Consider the following 19,639-nt stretch of genomic DNA (forward strand, 5'->3'; position numbering starts at 1 on the left):
AATTAAAATGGAATGAAAATTTACCTTTCCCGGTTTGAAAATATCAACTGCATGAAGAATGCCAACTGTAGCCACGTTGAGTCTCTTTTCTGAGAACTTCTCAGCATCTCTTATAAATCCCACAGCTTTGCCAACCAATGTGGTTAAAATGCCACTTTGACCATTTGGAATTACTAAAGCATCTTTCAAAATTATCAAAATAATTTGTAAATACGTTTGAATGTTTTCTTTTTTTGTAATTTTTGATAATCTAATATGATTGAGTAGCGCCAAAGCGGCCTTGGTACATATATTCAGTTAAGCAGATGACAAAAGAAATAAAGTATTAAACATTTTATATACATGTACCTGTAAAAGCAAATATCTTTTGAACACTTTCACTGAACTTCAAAATTAAATCTTTATTATACACTTTTTCATATGTACAGGAATCGTCAGGAATTGAAATAAGAACACCATGCATAGATGCAAAGGAATCCTTATCACCATAGATATTGTCAAGAAAACTTTGTCGGATGGTTTCTTTCTCAATCAAACTTTCTTCATGCTTCCAATATCTTTGGATATCGCCCGCGTTTCCATATAAGTACTATAAAAAATCAAAGGTGTAAATTTCTGTTCAAGAGAACACCGTTCACGAAGGAGATGATATGATTCAACCATAAGATATACATTATTGAAAAAAAATTAATCTTACCTGATATTTTTTATTGTTTTTAAAATGTTCCCCCACTATAACATGATCACATTCCATAGCTACAAATGGTAAACCTTAGCACATCAACATTAAACCAATATCTAAATGGTCCACTTTACTTTGTCTGAAAAATAATTCAACACACTAACAGAAAATAAGTAGTTCTTGTAGCAAAAAATTAAATTACATAATTGTCATTATAAATCAACATATATTGAACATGTAGCTTTATTGTTTAATTTGAAACATTTAAGGCCCAAAAAAATTAATGGATAGTTTCTCAGGCCAAAAAATTCAAAATTCAATGCAGCAGGCAGGCTTTTTTTTTTTTTTTTTTTTTTTTTTTTGAAACAGGTTTTGCACTTTTTTAAAGTCATTTGTACAATAAAATGATAAAATAAATCTACTGATTCTTAATTTTTGTTTTCTGAAATTAATTATAATATGCATTCAACTTTAAATAATGTTATTGAAAAAACATTTATTTAAAAGTTAATTCATAAAATTTGTAAATAAAGAAGAAATATATTGTTTTTCTAATAAAAACGTCTATCTTAGCATCATCAAAAAACCAATATCTCAATTTTCTTTTTCAACTTGAAACAAATAGAAAATTAAGTTATTTCCCTTTTCAAAAAATGTAAATTAAAATTGATCATTATGCGGCCATTTTTGAACTGATGTAGCGGTTTATTGATTAATTTTTGGGGGCCTAAACACGCTTTTTTAAAATCCTGAATTTATCTACTGAGTAGTTAAAAAATAAACCAAAAACTTGGAACTAACAAAATTTCCCGATATTATAATTCTTCTTATCATGTTTTAATTTTAACAAAACATTTCATAACGCGAGTTTCCTTGATCATTTATAGAAAAGAACAATGATATGGGTACTAATCACATTTTCTGGCATATGATACCTGGATCGTAAGTTTTTTTTATATATTGTTTATCGACTATGACTATAAATATCGACTATCTATTGTAAAATCGACTTGACAAAATAAAAAAACATAGATTCTTTTGATACTTTTTTAAATAAAATAATTGCACTTACTTCCTTTGGGTTTCTACGGAAAATTTAATTTGTAAATAGTGTCTCATTTTACAAGCATTGTTCTTTTATCTAAAGAGCGTTCAGGAGATTTAATTCAAAGGAAACATTTCTTCCGGAAAATTACAACACAGTGCCAAAGGAAAGTTTATAATGCTTATCCACAAATGATTTGAGCTTTAAAAACTAAAGAAAAATTCAACACATGGAGGAACATCAGTTAATAAGTCGATTCAAATGATGAAAGTAAGTGTTGTATGTCGAAAATTTGATGACTACGGAATTATAAACAAAGGAGATGTCATCAATGGATTCACTGTAGAAAAGGTTGAGAGTAAGTTCCGAAATATATTTTTGTTTTTGGCAATGAATGCCACCTCTATAAATTTGGAAAATTTTACAGTACATATCTATTGGAATTTAGATAAAGAAACTGTCTTCTGCGAATAATTGTATTTTTTTCATACTCAGGCAATAAACACCACCTTTGTCAATATGGAGACTTGTACAAAGAAAGAAGCTGTCTTCCTGTAAGTTGACAATGTACATTTAGTCTTTTAAGAAAACTATAGTCGGAAGGAAATTTTTATTTTGTTACCTATATTACAGTTTGTCAGTGGAACTTTTCATGAAATAGAGAGATATCTTAAAAGTAAAGAGAAAGGAAACAAAATGGTGCTATCCTTTGGCTCGATGCTATTTAACACAAGCTGTGGACTCGTACTTAGTTTGGTCGATGGATGTGATGCCCCATTGGAAACAACACTGTTTAGATGTTTTAAAATTGCTTTAGAAAATGTTATAACATCAACAGGTGGGACATTTACAGCATTTATTATTTGAAAGTAGACTCAGAAAAGCAAAGGAAAAGGTTAAAAATTAAATATTTTTTCCGCTTCAGAATCTCTGGTGATTACCAATGGGTTTTCATTGCAACATGTATCAATGTGGGCTAAACTTGTTCAAAGAATTAATGACGACCGTATTTTGTTGGCAAAATCGCAAATAAGGTTCATTGGAATTATAAATTGGGACGACATAGCATGGGTAGGTTTTGCAGAATGACCAATAAAATAATAATTCATCATTTTCAGTAATTAAAGATAATTATTTAAGAACAAATTAACATCTGCTGAAAATCTTTTTAATTATCAAAATTCATTATGATTTTTTATGTTATTTACATAATTTTGGCTTTTAGTTTGTTTGCATGATCACTACCATTTTAAGATGAAAATGGAAGTTACAATGAATTATTTACATAGTTTATCAATAATTTCTCTCTCCATGTTCATTGATTACAACAAACTTTAGGGACCTATTGACTTTTGTACCAATAACAACACACTGGATAGTGGTCTCCATTTTCTCCTCATATCACAACAACCAAGCAAATTCAAGCAGCAACAGTACGATGCCATGGGCAAAGTCGAAAACCTTCTTTCAAAACAAAGTGGTACTCAGTACAACAATATTTACATGTATAAATACATAAATACTCAGTACAACAATATGTACATGTAGCAATCGGAAAAAAAATTAAGTAAAATGCTTTAAAGCAGTGAATCATCCATTGTAGGTGGTTTGTATGACAATGAAACAAGGTTACCAAGAATATTGATTGTCTATGGTGGAAAACTTCATGCACTAAGAAAAGTGATAAGTGCTCTTGCATCATCGATACCAGTTCTTATCATTAAGGTATCCATTTGTATTTCTTTTATTAAATCTTTAATAAATGACCAGATTCCTATAATACCGTAATGGTATGTATGTATCACTAGAGCTTTGCACCAAATTGGTAGTGTGTCAATGGACTTCATATTTCATCATATCTAAAATATACATTTTACATGTTTACAAGTGAAAGATTGAATTCAAATAGAGCAACTTTCTACCTTGCTTATAGGGCAGTGGAGGTGTAGCAGACATATTAGTTCAAATAAAAGTTCTTAGAGACGATTTTTATGTAGCGAGAAGTGTTCATGTCTTTGAACAAGATGATACTGAGGATGCGCGAAAAATGATTGAGACACTCAAAGTAAGGAAAAGCCTGATTGAAAGACTCTGGATAACCGATATAGAGGAGTTTGAATCGAACGTGGTCAGGATAGCATTTTGGGGTACGTTTGACTTGCTGGATGTATGAACTGAATGGGTAACAATATGGTACATTTATATATGCATAAAATGAAATACTTTGAAAATAATCTTGAAAGCAGATACATAAAACAACTATAGTAGTATAGCAATATGAGTGTCTTCACTAAAACTTTCCAAACTAGAAGATCAATTTTCTTTAACTTTTATCGTAACATACATTTTGCTTTTATTTTCAGAAGAATCGAAAATAGAAAAGGTTGGTTTCAGTTGCATACAGACAGAATCACAAATTTACTTCTTAATCGACTATTTACTTTGATATCAAGAATATAAAAAATAAATATATTTGTTTTAGATACATACAGACAACATGTGCAAAAATATAATTCGATCAGGAAACCGCATGCTTTTGAGCGTTTTAAAGCACCCTGATCTGATAAATCACCTGGACAGAAAAATGACGAAAGAAATGCTACTCTTCTTGTATAGCAATGTAAGAATAAAACATAAATTATCGATTCCGCAGATGAATTTTATTTTATTATAATTAAATATGATTTTTGAATTGTTTAAATTATTTAAAGAATTTTTTTCGATATTTTAAGAATTACGAATCATCTTCTTAAATTAATAATTTTTACATAGATTCCAAAAGGCGCCCAGATATTGAATTCATTGAATACAAGATCAAGCATGCAAGGTTTCCCTGAGGTACTAGTAATTGCTCTGTTGATGTATTTTCTCAAATTCTTTGAAAGTTCAATTAATATTAATAGGAACAAAAGAAATGTAAAATCTTGTTACATTTTTCAAAGGAATGAATTATTATCTTTATCTTAATTCAAATTGTATTTTGTTCTTTTGTTTGAGTACTTATTTAAAAAGCGTTACAGTGTACAATGCACGAAAAACCCTAAATGAAAATGCACAAATGTACCAGTAGTTATGAGATTTTTTTTTAAAATCACTCTTTTCCTCCCTAGCTGGATTTACAAATGATAAATCAGGTGAACATAATTCTTAAAAGTCAGCTGCAAATTAAAGGATGCTATTATAAATTGAGTAAGTATGCAAAGGATCCTATTATAAATTGTGTAAGTGTGCTCTACATTTATTCATATCTTACTTTTACATTTGGCGAACATAATTTTATTATTATTTTTTTTTTTGGCTTACTTGTATCATTTTCCCCCTGAAAAACGGTATAATTGTCTCTTAAGTTTTTGAATAAATTAACCTCGACTTTACAGCTGTGGAGGAGAAAATGACATATAGAGATCTCTTCGTGTGGTATTTACTGACAGAACAAACAGAACCAGCTTTTCATATTTGGATGTATTCTAATGTGGTAAAAGGATTCTTTCCTTTGCAAGTATCCTTCCCTCTGTTTTTTTCCTTTTCATCCTTAAAAAGGGAAGTTTATATATCTTTTATTTGTCTTTTTAGTTGCCTATCTGGGACGCTTTGTTATGCAGCTTCATCTTGGATGGAATGAAACATATTATATATGGACAGAAAACTATAACACTTTTCAAACATTTATCAAGGTTGTAATAAATATTTGGACAAAACAATACTTTACATTATTTAAATGAAATTGTTATTCCTCAAAACTAGTAAATAAATAAAGAATGTCAAAGGTATATCATTTAAAGGTTGTTTTTTCACTTCCTTCCCGGTATAAAAACATATGTACACGTTCGTTTACTTTTTTTTTCAAGATTACTCTTTATAAAAATTTTTACTAGAGAGTATGTGCAGCATTCGACAAATATTCTTCATGAGTGCTACATCAATGAAGAATATCCAGATTCGAAAGACATAGTCGAACATGTGCTGTTTGAAAAACCATATGAAATTTTCCTGCATGCCTACAACAAGAAAAAAGAAATTTTCTTACACCATAGATCAATCACGGACATAATCTATAGGCGCTGGTATGGAAACAGGCTTCACGGCACTCAGTCTCCTAAGGTATTTAATGAATTTTTCTATGACTACATGTTTAAATTTTATTTATAGGTTTAAATCTTAGAAACACATAATCTAGTAAAGTATATCATAAGAATTATAGATAAAAGTATAAGTTCTCTGTTACAAAAAGAAAAAAAAATCAGTGGTAAGAAAAGAGACGACAATTATATATGCATTGATATGAATACAGTATTCAGTTAATTAGATACTATAAGATATATGTTTACTTTTCAGGTTGTAAAGATAGTACAAGCAGTACTTTTCTTTTTGATTCTTCCCTTTTGTTTACTCCTTTTACCATTTCTAGCGTGAGTATTGTTTCATGAAAATAGGCCCTAAATGACAATATAAAACATGTTATATAAATACAGAACATTTATTATAGTTTTTTTAATGGCGACAAATTAAATTTCAGACTTTTCAAAGAGGAATTTCTTCGACGAATAATGAACAGCTACAATACGGCTTTTATCAAGTGTTGTTATTTCAATGTAAGTTGTAAATACTTACATATATCAATTCATAGCAAACCTACGTATTTCATGGCTGTACTTAAACTTGAATCGATTTGTAATTTTACCCAATTAATATTTGCACTTCGTAAATATTGCAAAAAATGTCTAAATGACATACTAGTACCCTCATCCCCAGGTTTCATATACAGCCTTTATGTGTGCTCTTACGGTGACTGTTTTATCCGGAGTCTCTGATCCTTTCTCTTGGACTGACCTGATGTTGTTGGTGTGGTCAGCTTGTTTTGCTCTGGACGAAGGGAGGCAGGTAAATTGAGGAATTTGTCATTGAAACTTTACATATTGTCTGTTACCAGTCTATTTCTGTTTGAATCCTGTTTTGTTTTTGGATCTTTTCAGATAGTTGCAGCCCAAGGGAATGGTATAGGAGAAAAGTTTCGAGCTTACATAGACTGGAGAAATACAGTGGATCTTGCTAACGTGATTCTTTTCTTCATTGGCATGATTCTCAAATATTTCAATGTTAGTTATTTAGCTCGGGTTATTTTAGTCGCCAATCTTTTGCTGTTTTTCCTGCGGATTCTTGATCTGACATCGGTATCAAGGAGACTTGGTGTTACTTATGTGGTTGTTAAAACATTGGTAAGTTTTTTTCCTGATCTCTTGCTCATGCACATTTCAAATTCTGAAGACGCCGTATTTGCTTTTTTATTGAATTTGTACTCAATGCATTATGTTTTCGATTAATAAATGAAAGCATTTAGGTTTATCTTCATTTAAATAATAATTACTTTTTGATTGTTTGTGTTTTTCAAGATCACTGGAAAGAAAAAATTTATAATTTGTGTTCAGATTGTAAGAAAAGAATCTGATTCACATAAACCTTCTGAGGTTGTGTTATTGTGTTCAGAAAAATCATAATTGCTGCTTTTGGAATAGGCTGCACCTTGTTTCATTTATAAATCAAAGTTTACCACTTAAAATGTTTTAGGACAATAATTGACAATGCCATGGGGAAGCAGTACTGGATTATGTATGGCGATAACAACGTTGACGATTTTGATACCAGTATGAATAATAAAAAAAAATCTATGATGGATGTCAAAAAAATATATTAGTAAAAACTGGACAGGTAATCTACATTGTCTTTAAATTTATTATTTTTGCCTATGTTGCAGGCGACAGCAAAATTTCAGTCAGACTCGTTCCCTATCTACGAGGCACAGCAGCACTGATTTTCTTTGTGCTCCTCTTTAACACTCTTATTGCAATGTTCACGTAAGTTAAGAAAGTAACAAATTCAAATTTATTTATTTAAAATAACTAGAAAAACAGGACAGAAATTCACTTAACTCTTTTCTTGAATTTAAGGGACCGATACCAAAAGATAATAACACAGAGCAAAATGCATTGGTTGTACAACTTTGTTGAGCTTATCGATGATTACGAAGAGAAACCTATTTTACCACCGCCTTTTGTTATGTTGTTTACGCCACATATGCTGCTGTTCGGTCTTATGTGGTGTTTTACCATCCCATTTCAATCGTGTTCCGATCCCAGGCACAAGCATTCTCTTAAAATTTTGACAAGGATCTTTTGCAAGTGCAGACTCCGAAATCTGAAACGAGGGTCGGATTTTTTTGTAAAATGTAAGTTACTTTATAACATTGTGGCATAAGCTAGTTAAGCTACATTTAGTTTATCTCTGATATTTTTTTTCTTCTTTTGGTAGTTTATTTGTCATCTGCAGTGAAGCATAAACCCCAGTTTACAGAGAAAAGAATTCACAATATTTTATCAGAGATAAAGAAAAAGTACATCCACAGGTAACTCTCTCTCTCTCTATCGGCATTTGAGAAATATTTTTTTCGGAATGCTAATAGATGGCATTCCTACAACTATTTTGCTTCAGAGTCATTGCTCACGGACACCATCTTCTAGGGCTAAGAAGCTAATTTTCCTCTTTGAGTAACCAATTTAAAACATGCATGCCATATTCTAGGGCAAAGTAGTGAATTTTCTTCTTAGGGCAACCAGTTTTAAACATGCATGCCAGAAAGATAAGACAAAAGGGATCTGGGAATGCTGACCTACAATATTGCGGCCATGGGATATAACACCTCAATGGAAAACCATCTATACACAACTCTTCAACAACTCTTAATAACTCATTCTATGAAATTGCTTATTTTATTAAATATATTTTCATTATTAAAAAAACATACTGTTTCATAGATGGAAAAAGTCGGATATGACGAGGAAGCGCTGATGATCTCTCAAGATTTAGAAGGTAGGAATATATTCTTATAATTATATACAACATGTATATGGAACAAAAGTCATTTTTACACAACAGAAAGATTTTAATATTGGTAAATGAAAATTTAAATTACTGGTTTGTACTTATAGCAAAGGAAAAGAAAAGTACTTAAGCAGTTGGAAATTGAAATTTTTCAACAGCATAGAATAATGATCCTTGAAAAAGTACTTGCATGCCACATTTATATTATAATCAGACTAAAATTGTATTTGGAGTAGCATTTTGAAAGCTAACCACGGCAACACTGATCTCAAAAATTGATACACAGAATTATGATTTAGAACTTGTGTGCCAAGTTATATTGAAATATATTCTATTTTTAGTAACCACAGCAACACCGTTTCGAAATCAAAAATAATTTTATACTACTTGTGTGCCAAGTTATATTAAAATCAGACTAAAATGTATCATGGAAACAAAAGTCATTTTTACACAACAAAAAGATTTTAATATTGGTAAATGGAAATTTAAATTAAAAGAATTATTTCTTTTATCGTACAGTGAGTAAACAAAAAAAATGACATTTACTTCAAAAAGTAATTTTCTTTAAAAATAAATCTTGCATTAAAGCAATTTAATTTTGGAGACCTTGTGTGCCAAGTTATATTGAAATCAGACTAAAGCTGTAGGAGGAGTAGCTGAAAGAATTTCACCCTATTTTTTAACAACGGCAACACCGTTCATGTCAAAAACCGATATAATCATTGTGTGCCAAGTTATATTGAAATCAGACCAAAACTGTCAATGTGAAAAATCGACGCATTACTATCGCATCTGGTCTTTTGCTAAAAATGACATTTACTTCAAAAAGTAATTTACTTTAAAAATAAATCTTGCATTAAAGCAATTTAATTTTGGAGACCTAAATGAATCGACCCTTTTCCCTTTCTTGTAAATTAATCATTGTTCAAGACATCAATGTAAATCGCAGTTGTCACTCATTCTTTAATTCACTCTTCCAAATATTCTTCATTTATATGTCTTAAACACTCATCCAACAATAGTATTCAGTTCCAATGGACTGTAATCTCAAATATACAAGGCTACATTATGACAAAGGCTTCACTTTCCATCTTCATGTGGTCTAAAATCTTCATGTGATTTGTAATCGATGTCATCGAAGTAAAATTTAGCAAGAGTTCCATTTAATGATTTAAGCTCGTCTTCTCGTAGACGATGGGTTTCATCTTCTTTGAATGATCGGTTATGGAAGGACAGGTTGTCAGCCGGTGTACTGTCGTATGTTGCGAAGGGACGCGGGATTCTAAAAGAGTAGCGCCCACTGGATTGTCGCTCAAATGATATCTCAGATCCGGAATCGTTGTTCATGTCACCTGTTCTGTTTTCAAAGGGAAAAAAGTTATGAAAGTTAATGCCTTTCCAATATATGATAACATAAAAACACTGAAAAATATTATCTTTACGGAAAATGAATCTTCTATAAAATCACTAGTCATAGAGTGTTCGGTGTCATGGTTTAAGGAAAAATTCCAGTTTGAAACACGTCGTAGTATTTGAAAGACCATTTAAAAAAAAACATATGTAAACTTTTAAAGTGCAAATCTGTTTAATTTTAATAATGAAGTACCTCTTTTTGTATCTGATATAGAAAACCACTCCTACCACTACAAGTATTAATACAATTAAAGCTATTATTCCACCAATGATGGCTCCTTGCATCACTCTAACTTCTGTTTAAAGAAAAAATAAAAAAATATATTCTTATTGAAGTTTCTTTACCCATTTTAATATTTTGTGGTACAAAAAAGAAGATTTAAGAAAACTAAATAAAACACTCACTTCTGTTTGCCTCCGAGTCGTAAGGATCTGAAAATTCTGATGCCGTTATATCTGTACATCTTACGTTCCCGTTCATTTTCCCTAAAACAAACGTTTGACAGTCTGATATTAATTATTCAAATTAAATCAATTCATAGTAAAGGTGATTAGAAGTAATTATTTTTTTTACACTTGTTACTGATTAGAAGGTTTGCATTAAAAATAATTTTCTTTTAAAAATTTCAAAGAGCAAATTGTTTGGTACGACTAAAAAAGTATCTGCATACATTGTCTGTCCCATACAAGTTCACAGAGATGAAATAAATTTACCCAAATCGGTGTTGTTCCTGACACACTGCTGATAATTCTTATGACGTAATTTCAGATCATCGTCATCCAGTTCTCTATACCCAGGTTTACAGGAACACCTCTTGTTTTTACATTCTTGTTCATCATGGTTGTAGCACGAGGAAAGGAACCCCATGCATCGGTCTCCAAGAAGTGGAAAACTAACGAACCATGACATTTTTCGTCTGCATCTTGTTCTATTGCTGCTTGAGACATATCCATCTTTACAAGAACAGATCCCACCAATACAAACTGCGTTTGGTCCCACACACTGCTTGTTTGATGCACATTTCCCGCCAAGATACTGTACTATAAAATTGGATTATATGGCAGATATAGTATAACTTATCAATATTGCAAGTGTATTCAGTGAAAATATGTTTTATATGTGAACATAAAATTTTCGAAGTACACGATATAAACTAAATTCTCTGTGTTTTCAAGTGTCTTTTCTTGATGCTAAATTGCAGTTTTTCCTCATATATTCAGTACGCAAACTTGTATCTTAAATATTTCATTTACCTTACTGATGGTTATTAAACTCTATGTTACAAAGAATTTTTTTTTAGATACTTGTCATGTTCAACTTTCAACAAATATTTATGCGAATCTGATAGAAATAGGTAGTTTAGTGACTCTATAATTTCTGCATGGTACATTCCTTACCAAAAAAACATTGAAAATTTTAAGTAAGATTCAGATAAAAAGTTATTACAGCGGAAAGTGAGACGATGTTAAATATAATTATTTTTCTAGCAATTAAATCTATTATTTTCTCCCATTCTCTAATTTTCGGAGGTCCATATTTTGTATGTCCTTCGACAGATTGGTATTGTTTTCGGGGTATTTTTATAAGATACATTTCTAAAGTAATATTGATTTCATTACACAAAAGAATCTTCTTTATTTAAGTGTATATTTCCAAATATAAAATAAAATAATGATAAAGATGCTTAGAAAATAAAACGGGTAAAATTTACTTAACTATACAAAGATAATACCGTTGTTATGTAACACTGAATATTTATTAAGAGTTGAATCCCTGAGATTAAATGTTCAAGGCTATGGAAAATTTACTTATCCCAGTGGCTTTTGCAGTGGTTTTGCACTATTTGTTTACATCTGTTTTTCCCAAGTTCCTTTTTACTGTAGTTAAGTTTTTGCCGGAAAATATAACAACGCCATTAAGATTATTGGGGTCCAAATTGCTATCCATATCAACGTTGTATTGGCCAGATACATAAATATTCCCATGCAATGCTTTGCACCATCAGAGACTCCTACAGACACCTAAGTGTTAAACATTATCATTAAGCCAAAAATTGATGACAAAGGCATTATTTATTCTATCATTTATCCTTGAAGAAGCCAAAGAAACGCCAAGAGGAAGGCGTCCGGCTTCAAAGCATCCATGTAAGGGTAAATAAAACTGAAGTCAATGACATTGTGATTCAAACAATGTTCAAAGTCGTCCACAGGATACTCAAGCCGTGAAATAACATTTACTTCAGGCTGCATCCTTGTTTTGTCAAAACTAAGATCTCTCACCTTCTTCCGGCATTATTTTTTACAGAAAAAGGAGGATTTTTTCTAGAAATCAAAAACTTTTGACGATAAAATATTAGAACTTTTCACTGAAATAAAACATAACTGATATATATTTTCAACTAAATTCTTATTGATTCCTGCTTTCGCAAGAAAACCTTGGGGGTAAATGAGGAAATGACGCTGTGTTTTAACTGTTTGTCTATTAGAGGAGAAAGAGTGTCTAAGTCTTTGTTTGATATTATTGTACATAATATATCCATTTCGTTACCACAGACAGATGCATAGTACATCCAGAATCAGTAAAATGAAATATGTATATTCTATAAATTTGAAACATTGTCTAGAGATGTCCATTTAAAAATATGATTTCTTACTTTTTAAGCATTGCTTATTGTCATCACTGGGTAAAAAGCCATACGTGCAGTGACACATCAAGCTGCCCCCACATTCAAAGCGTTTCTCGCAAACAGCATTTGCAGGACATGTGATGTTTCTTTCACAAGCTTTTCCAATGGGTACTGGAAAAAAGTTTAGTATTACAATTTTAAATAATGTATGCATGTTTTAGAGAATTGAATATATCATTTCATTGATAGCATTTTGATTAATTCTTGTTTGATTAATTTGAAATGAAATAATGGTTAGAATATCATCTTTAATTCCTCTTATCATTCAAGTCTGTTCTTCTCAGTAATACAAACCATCTAACTAGAGGTTCATGTACCACATGGCTCACCCGAGGGACTTTGGTTAGAGAAAAACAAAATCATTTCCAAACTGAAAAGTTAGAATAAGCCCGCTTCCATATTTTAATGCCTAATTATGGCTTTACAATTCTTGAAAACATTTCGAAATACTTTTTCTTTATATTTTACAATATGAAGCTATTTAAGATTGGCCACACCCTTACCCCAAGGACCTTGCGTTGAACAATGTTGAATCAAAATTACTTTATAAGGCTTTCAAAATAGAATTCAAGTTTTACTGAGAAGACTTTTTGAAAGATACAATTTTCACTATTCTTAATTATGAATCCTTGAAAGAGAGAGTCTGGCTCTACATTGGTATGAATATTGTATATTTATGTAATTTATATAATTTGATTCTCTTTCACTAAAGTATACTATGTGGCAAGTTTTGTTGAAACTAGTTGATTGGAACTGTAGAAAATAAAATGCCAAAAATTTATTATAACCACGACAAAAAAAAAAGATACACAATGTACACAATTTGATCAGAAAAACCCACTTAAGTCTTTAAATCATCTGAGCTTATAATTGTATACCGTCCCTGTGCCATATATGTGTGGTAATATACATGTATAGAATATGATGTTTACTTCCAGTGAAAGCAAACTATAATTTAAGTACTAATCAATTATTTTAAAATAAAATGTATATTTCTTACTGCTGGTTATTGTACGCTGTGTAGAACCAGCAGTTGTTGTTGTTCGAGATGCTTGCGTTGTTCTTACAGTTGGTTCTGCTGTTGTTGTAATAGCTATAGTTTGAGATGATACTGTTGTCACAACTGAACTATCTGAAATTTGTTGACTACTGGATTGAGTTGGGGTTGGGCTTATGGTCAAAGATGCAGATATTGTTTGCTGTTCAGATGATGATGTGTATGGAGTAGAGATCTTAATCGTTGAAGCATATTCAGAAGAGATGGAAGGTTTAGAGAATATTGTTGTTTCCTCCAAAACTCCTGTGGTCGTTTTTGAGCTTGACAACTTTGTTGTTGATATGAATTGTGATGATGTGGATAACGGCTTCACAGAACTACTTTCTGACAATGATGATTCCATTGAACCATTTTCTGATGATACCGTAACAAATGGTGATTTGGAACTTTTTAACAAAGTTGTCGTTAATGAAGAACTGAAAGTTACCGGAGAACTAAACATTAGTTTAGATGATTCAATTAGAGCTGAGGTATATTGGAAACTAGGTTCCATCGAAGAATGGGGCATACTCTTGCTTGTAGGTGATAAATAAGTTGTCTTCAGGTTCGCTGTTGTGTAAAAAGATAAACTTGAATGAAAACTTGATGACGAGTGTTCATAATTTTCACTTCTTGTCACCGTGTCTGAAATTAATGTGGTATAATCAGAGTTAACGAGGGAGTGATAAACTGTTTGTTGAGTTTCCAACTTTGTTTCCGAAAACGATTCCATCCCATTACTCCACGGAAGTATTGTGGAAGGGAAAGAGAAACTAATACTTTCTTCTAACTGGGCTGTCGATGAAGGTTCCGGAATTTCGGTGTATTCCTGTGTTTCATAGGCGGATGTTGTGATTGCTGGTGTAGGTTGTAAGTTTGAGAAACTTGTTAATGACGTTGATGGTAGTGTTTGTCCGAAATCCGTTGATAATGATGGAATGTCAGATGTTGACACAAATTTTGATGAAAATTGATCGGTGGCCGGCAATGAAATGGTGATAATTGTTTGTTTTGCTGATGAACTCGGTGTCACTACAATTTATGTATAAGTTGATTATTTTTAACTTTATCAATCGATGAAATGAAACAACAAGCTCTTAAGAGGATATATATTTTCTGAGAAATAAAAATACAGTTTATCTTGCATTACTTAAAAAAACCAAATTAATATCCAATTGTCAAGACTTCTACCTGGTGGTGGGCTAAAACACTGATCTTCTTTTATTCTGATGCCTGATAAAAGAAATATGCACATACAGTATATGATACTCGGGAAAATGTACGTTTTAGCAAGTTACTATTATATTTTGCTATATTGTTATACTGCTATGCTTATATATTGATAGCGATAGGTCAGCGATTTAACAGAAATAAAGTAATATACATGTACGTATTATCTGGCAAAAAAAAGTCCATGTTAACATATATATTTTCACACTGAATTTAATCACCAGTGTATAAATTATATAATGAAATTTTAAAAAAATCCCTGAGGTTTCCTGATTTTCTTTGTCGTAATTCTACCAGTAGAAGTTAATTTGTTAGTTAGCGCCAGAGATCTTAACTCCCAAAGCCATTGATGGTGTGTGTATTGCAATAGAGGGATCAACAGGACTTTGTAAAGCTTCTAAATCCGTTATTTCACGTCGATTTGGACGATTTGTCTTGTGAACGTCCTAAACGGCTCAGACGATTGCGGAAATAACTTGATACTTCTAGTCAAGGTCTCTAAAACAGATTTTATAATCTTCTTTCCATATATTGTTAAGCTTTCAAGTCATGAAAATATCAAATCTTTTTTATGACTATCTGGAGAAAGTTGTTTATCTCTTCTTTTAAATTCTTATACGTTTTACTTGAAACTTCCTTTCCAAATTGGACTCAAAGACTACGCAAGGCCGTTTGCTTGTGAAAGTTTCATTTTGTCATATACATGTATTTGCATCACTAAAAATTTTATTCTATTTTAGCAAACTTTACAAATTTACATTATATATATTGTTAAAACAAATATCTGTTAAATAAGTACTCTGAAATTATTATAAGAAGACGTCCTAGTTTCTGTTTGACAATACCGGTAACTTTGCAGTTTTAGAGATCAAGTTTTCCAACAATTTGGTGGAATTGCCATTTTAACGTTATTGGCAATCTTTTATTGGATTCATATACCGCAGAATTTATTCGGAAACTTGTAGATGGAAAATAAAGAACGACCTTGCTCTAACCTTCGATTCGACATTTAGACAGAGCTTTATCAACGAACAGTATACCTTTTCATTCCTACAGTGATTTCATATAGTTCTTTGAACTCGAAATAAGACCGTCTGAAACATATGTTTCAAATTTAAATATTTTATGAGAAAAAGACACTTGGCAAACTAATAAAAAAAATTAATGATAAATGTAAAAGTTTCTTTGGCCATAAATAACAAATCAATGATGCAAAAAGAGAAAAAGATCACTCTAAAAAAATCAATGTAAAATCATAAAAATCTGTTATTAGCTAGGGCATAAACACTGACCCCAGAATTCTAGAGATGGAATCGGGTGCTTAGGAGGAGTAAACATCCCCTGTTGACTGACCACGTCAGCCGTGAGCCGTATACATGTACGGTATATTGTATTGAACAGGTAGACAGTACATTTCGTAGTAGTATAGTTCAATGTAGTATAAAAACAAAGACCCAACAAATGTGTGGGACATATCAACCAGTATATTACAAATTTGCTTTCAGGGTCATTAAACGACCATTGAATTTACAAAATGCTGATTTAAACGAGGTTGCTGAAATTCCTGTAACATCAGCTTATGTATAAGTAGCATGCTTCGGCTTTGAAACTGACCGTTCTCAAAGGATGCTCTGTATTTAGTTGAGATCGGGGCATTACAGCAAATAAGGATGGCTGACAATTAAAAAACTTAACTCATTTTGTTTATTATAAAATTTATTTGTTAGTTGACCCTTATCGTTTATAATCTGTAAAATACACAGAAATGAACAAATTTAGCATAAAGCTGTCTTTTATTTCAAGTACACTGGGATATAGCGAGTCGGCATATCAAAGGAACTATTAATATTGTTAATTCATAATACATCGTCGAAAAATTTTTATTTTGATTGATTGTATATTGTTTAACGTCCCTCTTGAGAATTTTTCACTCATAAGGTCACCAGTGTCAAATTTTTTTTTGAGCATTGAGGGTTCTTTATCGTGCCAACGCCTAGAAGACCTACGTTTTTAAGGTCATATCCGAATTGACTTTCACTTCTAGTATATTGAAGAATATTTTTTCTCATGTAGACGTTTTTTAAATAAGAATATAAAATCAGGTCGACAAATAGATGAGCACAATCAGTGCCCATCGGAATTCCAAAAGTTACTTGATCCCTGAAGACTGATTATGACTGTTTTTATCATTTTAAAATTTTTAACAAGTAATCTTGCTGACAAGATAAGAAATTTCTTACTATCATTTTTATTAAAGAACCAGCATTTGATGATATCAAAAAAGGCTAGTTTTTCATTTATCGTAGAGAATAGTTGCATAAAGTGTAGGTTTTTGTTTTACTTACTTTGAGTAAGAGAAAACTAAAATAAATTGGTAATCTCATTTCAAATCTCCATTTTAGGACTTTCTTTAAATATGTTTTAATGTTCTTTTTATATTTTTCGAAAGGAATATGTTTTAAAATAAGCATAAATATTGATGATTCTTATATTAATTTAACATTTTACTTACCAATTGAAAAATTTGCGGGAACGCATTGGACAACATTAAACGGATAGGCGTTGATAATTTCCATAGAAGCCTTTTTGTACCCTTTTGTGCAGACGCAAACACGTTTACCATTATCGCACTCCAAATGGTTTTCAGGGGAGCATTTCAGTTGTTTGTCGTCACAAAATTCGTTCAGTAAAGAGAAGCTGGTGGAAGTAGAGAGTAAAGGTTTTTGTTTGCAGTAGGTCACACTGCTGTTTGAATTGGAGGCTAAGTATCCGTTCTGGCAGGCGCATGTACCTAGCTCGTGATCACAACGGGTACTGACGGGACGGCAGATCTGGGTAGAGGTGCATCTATCACCTACTTCTGCAACTGTAAATAAATTCGTAAATTATAAACTTTAAAAAAGCGTCTTAAATGACGTTCTCAATGCTTTAAATATCTAATTTAAAAAATCAAAAGACAATAACATTATTTGTACCATATCTCATTAACAAGCAGCATAGTAGAGCGCTTCAGAAGATATTAAAACAAAAGGAGGAGGCTTGAGAATTGCAAAGATCTTGAGAAAACTGTTTCAAAGCAGTAAATTTCTTCGATGTTGGAAAGAACAATAACGAGTGTTATTATATATAAAATATGGAGACATGAACAGTAGTCAAGCACAAACGCCCACTAAAACAATACAAAACTGGAGTAGAGAGAACTGTAGAAATTTTCCAAAAATAGTCCATAATGATAATTATTACATAATGATGGTTATTACAGGTTGAATCAGGTACAATGGAGGAGTAAGCATTCCCTGTGACAAGTACAACTGTCTTCTGCTCCTTGTCATGATCGGACAAACAGGAAAACGTACGTAGACAATTCAGCATAAAATAATGATTTTACCATCTGAATAAAAACATCAGTGAGCATTCGACTCAATGATACTAGTAGATCGTTTTTGCTAAATGCATCTTTGTATCAACCACAGAATTCGAGAAGAAATGTAGGCTTTAAACAAGACTGTTTGAAATAAATGGTGGTAATATCCTTGTTTGAGTTGTTTCAACAACTCATTTTCAATGAGTCCCGTTTTAGAAGGTATTTCAACGTAGACGTACTGCTCTTGCTTGTAGAATAAGCTGCGGACATAAACTTTATATATGGATGTAAAAACAGTAAATTGATACATAAGTAAGGAAAGTTGGTGATAAAAAAAAGTTGTGATCATCACGTTTATCAGACAGTTTTTCTTGTAAAATTCTTCGATTAATAATGTACAAAATTGACAAACGATTAATATTAATGACTCACTTTCTAATTGATTTCTAAATATTGTAATACTGTCCAAATCCAAGATAATTCAACGGACATCTGAGAATAATGGCGTAGGCTATCGGGGCGGAAGGACAGTGAATTTTTTCCCGTTTTATAAAAAGGGTCACTCGCTGTGTAATATCGTTGTTTCACAGTGAGTCTATCAAAAATGTATGCCAATTTCAGGCCAACCGTACATTCCATTCCTAAGTACCCTCTAGTCTCTGGGTACAAACAACCTCATGTGCACAAAAGGTAACTCGATGGACCGGGGTCTATTATCTTTTCCTGATCTTACTTCCTGCATTTCTTCAGAAAACGACTTTCTAATTTTCCTGGGATCAAGGTGCCATGATGTTTACGCAGTATTTCTGTACGCCTGCTAAGCAAATACCCCGCGACGCAATACTGTGTCATGGACGGGAGGTCTACATGTCAGCAACATTTCTATTTGACGTTTGCTTCTCATTAATTTTATGTAATTACATGTATATTGTAATGCTAAGATGTCTGCATTCCAAAGGATGACTTTCAGTCGTCAGCGAGTCATTTGTGATAGATCCGTAGTAATTTTCCAAAAATAGTCAAATGATAACTTATCGGATAAACATAAAAGAAAACTGGAGCAAAATGTAGATAAACAGAAATAAATAGTGTCAAATCTGGGAAACAATACACTTAATATTTCTATAAAGTAATTCCACACTCAACTGGTTTAGCTCAGGAAGAGTGAAAATTGCACAGGTCACCCCAAACTGCCCAGATACTAATGGGAACAAGAGAAAAGATCACGTCATAAAGAGAATACAAATATGTTTCAGCTACCTATCTTTGTAAGATATTGGATTATGAATGGTAAGATTTATCCATG

At 31.6% G+C, this 19,639-nt stretch overlaps 3 protein-coding genes across 3 annotated transcripts; 2 read left to right on the plus strand and 1 right to left on the minus strand.

Annotated features, from left to right (window-relative positions):
• The first annotated feature begins 3,161 nt into the window (after positions 1 to 3,161).
• Positions 3,162 to 3,900, plus strand: LOC134248384 (uncharacterized). The gene is made up of 3 exons (XM_062730790.1): positions 3,162 to 3,207; positions 3,331 to 3,452; positions 3,661 to 3,900. Exons 1-3 carry the CDS (start codon positions 3,171 to 3,173, stop codon positions 3,898 to 3,900), a joined length of 399 nt encoding a protein of 132 aa, XP_062586774.1. The 5' UTR covers positions 3,162 to 3,170.
• Positions 3,901 to 4,204: 304 nt separating this feature from the next.
• On the plus strand, positions 4,205 to 8,570 carry LOC134248385 (transient receptor potential cation channel subfamily M member 2-like). Its single transcript, XM_062730792.1, has 16 exons — positions 4,205 to 4,347; positions 4,500 to 4,565; positions 4,838 to 4,916; positions 5,105 to 5,202; positions 5,301 to 5,401; positions 5,603 to 5,828; positions 6,063 to 6,136; positions 6,244 to 6,319; positions 6,480 to 6,608; positions 6,701 to 6,943; positions 7,118 to 7,197; positions 7,293 to 7,369; positions 7,480 to 7,579; positions 7,673 to 7,950; positions 8,034 to 8,127; positions 8,537 to 8,570. The coding sequence occupies exons 1-16, from the start codon at positions 4,225 to 4,227 to the stop codon at positions 8,568 to 8,570; spliced, it is 1,878 nt and encodes a 625-aa protein (XP_062586776.1). The 5' UTR covers positions 4,205 to 4,224.
• Positions 8,571 to 9,459: 889 nt separating this feature from the next.
• On the minus strand, positions 9,460 to 17,848 carry LOC134248386 (uncharacterized; the record flags this gene model as incomplete). Its single annotated transcript, XM_062730793.1, has 8 exons — positions 9,460 to 9,960; positions 10,210 to 10,312; positions 10,422 to 10,502; positions 10,731 to 11,057; positions 12,671 to 12,814; positions 13,704 to 14,771; positions 14,931 to 14,972; positions 17,482 to 17,848. Coding segments are annotated over 8 exons (2,409 nt in total), but the record flags the coding sequence as incomplete, so codon positions are not given.
• Between the last annotated feature and the right edge of the window lie 1,791 nt (positions 17,849 to 19,639).

The sequence above is a fragment of the Saccostrea cucullata genome, unplaced genomic scaffold (assembly GCF_032062105.1).
Source record: "Saccostrea cucullata isolate Sc308-1 unplaced genomic scaffold, CSIRO_AGI_Scuc_v1 ctg1870, whole genome shotgun sequence".
NCBI classification, from domain to species: Eukaryota; Metazoa; Mollusca; class Bivalvia; order Ostreida; family Ostreidae; genus Saccostrea; species Saccostrea cuccullata.

Excerpts from the sequence above, each read along its gene's own strand:
- LOC134248384 (XM_062730790.1), top strand. The coding sequence starts at position 3,171 with ATGGGCAAAGTCGAAAACCTTCTTTCAAAACAAAGTG. Across the intron at positions 3,208-3,330 it reads CCTTCTTTCAAAACAAAGTG|GTGGTTTGTATGACAATGAA; the intron begins GTACTCAGTACA and ends CATCCATTGTAG. Across the intron at positions 3,453-3,660 it reads TACCAGTTCTTATCATTAAG|GGCAGTGGAGGTGTAGCAGA; the intron begins GTATCCATTTGT and ends CCTTGCTTATAG.
- LOC134248385 (XM_062730792.1), top strand. The coding sequence starts at position 4,225 with ATGTGCAAAAATATAATTCGATCAGGAAACCGCATGCTTTTGAGCGTT. Across the intron at positions 5,203-5,300 it reads TTTGGATGTATTCTAATGTG|TTGCCTATCTGGGACGCTTT; the intron begins GTAAAAGGATTC and ends TTGTCTTTTTAG. Across the intron at positions 5,402-5,602 it reads CTTTTCAAACATTTATCAAG|AGAGTATGTGCAGCATTCGA; the intron begins GTTGTAATAAAT and ends AATTTTTACTAG.